The 5,426-nt window shown below is 41.3% G+C and overlaps 1 protein-coding gene across 2 annotated transcripts in view; it reads left to right on the top strand.

Annotated features, from left to right (window-relative positions):
• Window positions 1-780: 780 nt before the first annotated feature.
• The window catches only part of LOC106957039 (glutamate receptor, ionotropic, kainate 2), a 63,945-nt gene continuing 59,299 nt past the window's right edge, over window positions 781-5,426 (top strand). Inside the window, exons 1-2 of one of the 2 annotated variants that reach the window (XM_015048211.1) lie at window positions 781-1,076; window positions 4,752-4,933. In XM_015048211.1, the coding sequence (XP_014903697.1) occupies window positions 806-1,076; window positions 4,752-4,933 (453 nt within the window). In that variant the 5' untranslated portion in view covers window positions 781-805. The remainder of the gene's footprint in view (window positions 1,077-4,751; window positions 4,934-5,426) is intronic. The other variant, XM_015048212.1, reaches the window with a different exon arrangement.

Below are 5,426 nucleotides of genomic sequence, written 5' to 3' on the forward strand. Positions count from 1 at the left end.
AAAAAATAAATATACTTATAAATAAAAAAATATTTTTTTTTTTTTTTTTTTTTTTTTTTTTTTTTTTTTTTTACAATTACTGTGTCCCCCTATATTTTATTGTATTGCACTATATTATATGGTACTTTATTGAACTTTAAAATTTCACAGCATAACCTTATGCCTTGGAAGTCCTAGCAAGTTTTAATTGGCTTCTGCTGTTCTAATTATTCCTTTTTATAAGACTCCTGAAAATTCCCCTCTTATCTCATGTGGATTTTTAACCAAAAGTAGGAAACTTGGCTCAAAATGTCCAAAATCATTCTGTTGGGCTCCTCCATTTGCTTCTCAAAGCAATGGAAAATCTGGTGCATTTAAATGAAGTTGTGCGTAAATGCAATAGTTTCTTGCACAACTATATTAGCTTAGTGTAATTTTGGCGGTGCTTTACTATGTGTACAAAAGCATAATCTAATTAGAAGACAGAAATGGCTTGTTTTTAAATTAGCTTCCGTAAACGTTTGTGTTTCTGCATCTGAAAAAGAAACTTAGAAGTATGATCTAATAAAAGCAAAAATATATATCTACGTTGAAATTAAAAAAAAATATTTGTCTTCATCAACATGTACGTACATGTATCTATTTTATTATATGGCATATAATGTATAGCTTCTAATTCGTTTTATGAATCCAAGATACACTTCTCCTCGTGTGACAACATCTTTGTGCAAAAATTAGTACTGAAGTTAATCTAGTGAAACATGATTCAATTTAGATTCCCACTAGAAAAAGAAAACTGACCTAATGTACACTTCTGCTTTCTTCCATGCCAGCATGTGACCAGCTTTCTCTTGGAGTGGCAGCCATTTTTGGCCCCTCGCACAGCTCCTCTGCCAACGCAGTCCAGTCCATCTGCAACGCTTTGGGAGTGCCCCACATCCAGACCAAATGGAAGCATCAAGTGTCTGACAACAGAGACTCGTACTATGTCAGCCTGTATCCTGACTTCTCCTCCCTCAGCAGAGCCATCCTCGACCTGGTGCACTTCTTCAAGTGGAGAACTGTCACCGTGGTCTATGACGACAGCACAGGTACAGGTACAGTCGGTGTCTGTCCTTATTCTCTGCATTCACACCGTAAAATGTCTCGGAATAAAGATAAAAAAAAAAAAAAAACAGGGAGCGGATGAACTGCAAAGTGCCACACTGCTCCCGAGAGTTCAGAGGACGCTTTGTAACCTGTCAAGTTAATTCAGAAATCAATAGCTTACTGTTCTGTCTTATTCCTCCAGGTGCTGCCAATGTCAGTCTTCCGAGAGACTGAACAGTAGGACAGAAATAAAACTCAGAAAAAAAAAATTACCCAGAATGACCCTGTGTCTCTTCAGCTTAATGCAATGCAAAACTGTAGTATGTGGGGGCTGACAACAGCCATTAATAACACACAGAGACACTTGATCTCCGAGGGTGGCTATCAAATGTGTCTGCGAGCTATTCTGTCTGTGCTGTAACTTTGTGGAGTGCCTCATAATATGCATTTTAAAAGGCGAGTCATATTTTAGCTTGAGTACAGTGATACTTTTATGAGGTGCAGTGTAGTCGCTCCGGAGAAGATGACAATATTCAAATGCTTATCCTCAATTTATGAGCTATTTGGCGTGATGTGGCTGACAACTAAATCTAAGTAATTTACAAAGAGACGCAAGGAGAATCGCACTCTAGACTTTAGACAGATTGTCTAATGAATTCATTCCCTGCTTCGCTCGATTGGATCGTGCCCTGCAATTGTCATTTGTAATTGTGCCGCTAAATATATAAAACATTGATTTGTTGCTTTTGTCCACATGCGGTGCTTTTCGTAACAATTCGTACCCCTTAAGACTTCTTGTCGTGTTAAGTTTTTTTTTATTTTTTTTTTTTATAAAATAATAAAGAATAAAAAGAAGTGGTGCAGTGCACATGTGCTTCACTCACTTTCAGTTTGATTTCCTTAAACGAATTTTTGAACAAGACATTTTCTCCAGAGGTCACCTAATTAGACAAAATGGTTTCCGTGTACGAACAAGTGGCATCTTTAAAACCAAGAAGCACAGCAGACAGGCTAGACTAATAGTTTGGAGTGAAGTTTACTGCTCAATTCATCATCTGAATATTGGGAGTATGGCACAACTTCAAACAACCCTCAACATTACTACCAACTCACGTTGACAGGGCTTTGCAAGGAAAGCATTAATTTAAAAAGCAGCCAAAAGGCCTTTCGTAAACATGGTGGAGCTGAAGAGATCCTCAGCTCAGATGGAAGAATCTCTTGACGGTACAACATTTACTCTTCCACGAAAATGCTACCCGTAATGGAAGAGAACCACAAAGAAAGCCACTGGTGCAACCAAACCATAAGACATCTTGTCTGTAGTTTGAGACAAGTCACAAGCGGACATACGAGATCAAAAATGAACAAACTAAATGATGTGCAAAACGGAGTGTTTGGAGTAAAACTAAAACCATTTAAAGTGGTACAAACTGATTGTTGAAGAAACATTTTTAAAATACAGACTGGGGCCAGAGGTTCACTGTCCAACCGAATAGGAACTCAAAACGTATCACCAGAGATGCAAAGTGATACTTTCGACTCGGTCGTTTTCGTGTGCAAGAATAGTCCTGTTAAGTACAGACCTAAATCCAATTAAGAATCCGTGAGGAGATTCGAAAACTGATGTTCACAGACACCCCTTTGTGCAGTCTGACCGAGCTTGAGCTACTTTGCAAAGTAGAATGAGCAAAGCTGTCAATCTGCAGATGTGAAAAGCTGGTAGGAACGTACCTCAGAGGACTTGCAGTTGTAATTGCAGTGAAAGGTGTTTCTACAGGAGAGAGGAGGGCCGAGTGCAAATGCACTCCAGATTCTCCGGGCTTTTATTCGTACAGATTTCTGAAAGCCATGTATTTCTTTGCTTCCACGTCTAAATTGTGAGCTACTTTATGTTGGTCTGTCTCGTACGGTCTCTATAAAAAAATTATTTGGAGTTTGTTGGTGTGACATGACAAAATGTGAAAAGCATCAGGAAAGAGACAATCCTGGCGCATTCTAGCACCATTACAACCTCGGCTTGTGTCTCGAAAGCCCAACTGCCGCATTATTTTGACTCATCTTCATCACTGTTCGTCACTCCACTCCTCGGCGCTTGGCGCTTTTCCCATCCTAAATCCCTTTAAAATTGCCCCCCCCCTCCCCAGAGATTCCAACAGATAACCTCTCGCTTTCCCCTCTCTGTCAGTCGAAGGTATCTTGGGCCTCCTGTCTGGATATGTTTTTGTTTTTTTTTTTCTTCTTTTTTTCTGCTGTACGACACCTGACTTTCTGAAGAGTGTGACAGCTGCGTAGCCGTGTTCCGTAGCCCCGCTCCGCTTCCCGCCCGGTCCCAGTCTCAGGCTGTAATCACACAGCTTCATGCTCCAGGGCCCTGCACTGCTGATTGGAGTCTATCTGACGGCTGGCAGGAAAAACTATCGGAGGGGATAAAATATTCACACACGGCCGTTAGAAGATCCAGGGGGAAAGTCTGAAGGCATTAGCCAGAGCTCACAAACATCCACACTGACAATGTTTCCCAAACGCTGAGCTCCCTTGACAGATTTTTTTTTTCCTTGCTTAACACCTCCCAAAGTGTCATCACGAACAAAAACAGGGAGAAGCAGACATGCCCCAGAGTGGGGATCTGCAGGGATTACCTGGGGACAACTCTCGGAGGTTTAGAATCCCTTCCTACTGTAGTTCCTTTCACGACTAGACTTGCGTGGATCTGTTTCACACCAATTTTTCTGCGGAGCCTCGGGGAGACCGAGCCGTACGCACAGTGAGGCCATTAAACTGCGCACACAGCACTTTGCCTAAAAAAAAAAAAAAAAATGGCTGAGCTAACTTAAAGAGGTTCCACAGGAAGAAAACGAAAAAAAGAAAAAAATCCTATCTCTCTCCAGTTCCCTCTCAAACTACCCTTTCTGCTCCATCCATTTTTATACCCATGACAAGTAATCATCTCTCCTATCAATCCAGCCCCTTTCATCCCTGGACTCTGAAGTTCTTTACTGAGGGAGAAACTCATTGTAATCTCATCACAGAGTCTCCTGGAGAGCCGTCTACCTGAGTGTGCGGTCGAGAAATGAAAGGTGAAGATTGTAGCTGAATATGTGACGGCGGCGTCAGGCTCCCCCACAGGGGGGCGCGGGGGGGGAAGTACAAGCTGGGCAAACAGTCTCTCTCTCTCGTCAGAACACATCTGAAGTGTGTGTGAAAAGACAGAAGAGGCAGAATTGACCGCGGCTTTCCATCAGGATAAAATTGAACCCATTCGGCGCTTTTGTGTGGTGTCGTGGAACACAAGGAGCAAATCAACATTTTGCAGGCTGCTGTCAGATTGGGAGTTAATGTAGGAGGGTGCAGATCGAGATTTTTTTTATTTTTTTTTTTCATGTTTTTGCGCTTTTGGTTTAAAAGCAATGTGGTGGCGTGGTGTAGCATTCTCTTGATAGGTCTGTAGCAGTCTGTTTGCTTGCCAAGCATGTGTAGGAGGATCAATAGAGTGTGGATTAGAAAGGCATGCATATGAGCCTTTTTCTGCTGAGAAACTCCGATTCCATTTTTTTTTTTTTTTTTTTTTTTTTGGCAACCCTTAGAATCAGAGATGCTTCAAAATGGCGACAGATCAAACACGGTATTTTGCTCCATCTTTAAAACTCTTCTTTCATGCTATGTGCTGTCCTCTTTGTCCGCAGGTCTCATTCGACTGCAGGAGCTGATCAAGGCTCCGTCGCGATACAACATTCGTTTGAAGATCCGGCAGCTGCCCACAGAGACCAAGGACGCCAAGCCACTTTTGAAGGAGATGAAGAAGGCAAAGGAGTTTCATGTCATCTTTGATTGTGGACACGAGATGGCTGCCTGGATTCTGAAACAGGTGGCGTCACCTTAATAAGCTGAGATGCCTTCATGGGCCTGTAGCAGAAACAAAGAGACAGACTTCTCTCTCTTTCTCTCTTTTTTTTTTTTTTTCACAACCATATGATGAGAAGTAATGGGGAAAAAATTGCGTTCGGCAAAACACTCGCAAATTATTCGCCCCCTCCGAAATTTACTATGTATGAACTGAGAGGAGCTAAATTGATGAATAAATGAGCAATTTTATCATATTATGTTCCGCATTTAATTAAAAAGTTACTTAGGAACAAAATTTACATAATTTCCCTCGTAAAGTCAGGACTGAACACAGAAGCACATCCCTCATTCATTATGTATAAGTGCTAAAACAATAGTGTGTTCACTTTATTACGCCTCCTGTTGGATTTCTCCTCTCTACTCTGTGCACCTTTACTCCCCTTGTATATAATGAGATCCTGAAGACTGACCGCTACTAACGGATGCTCTCAATTGCACAATAAAGTTTTTTTTTT

The sequence above is a fragment of the Poecilia latipinna genome, unplaced genomic scaffold, assembly GCF_001443285.1.
Source record: "Poecilia latipinna isolate Pla-1442-1.1 unplaced genomic scaffold, P_latipinna-1.0 Scaffold868, whole genome shotgun sequence".
Lineage (NCBI taxonomy): Eukaryota > Metazoa > Chordata > Actinopteri > Cyprinodontiformes > Poeciliidae > Poecilia > Poecilia latipinna.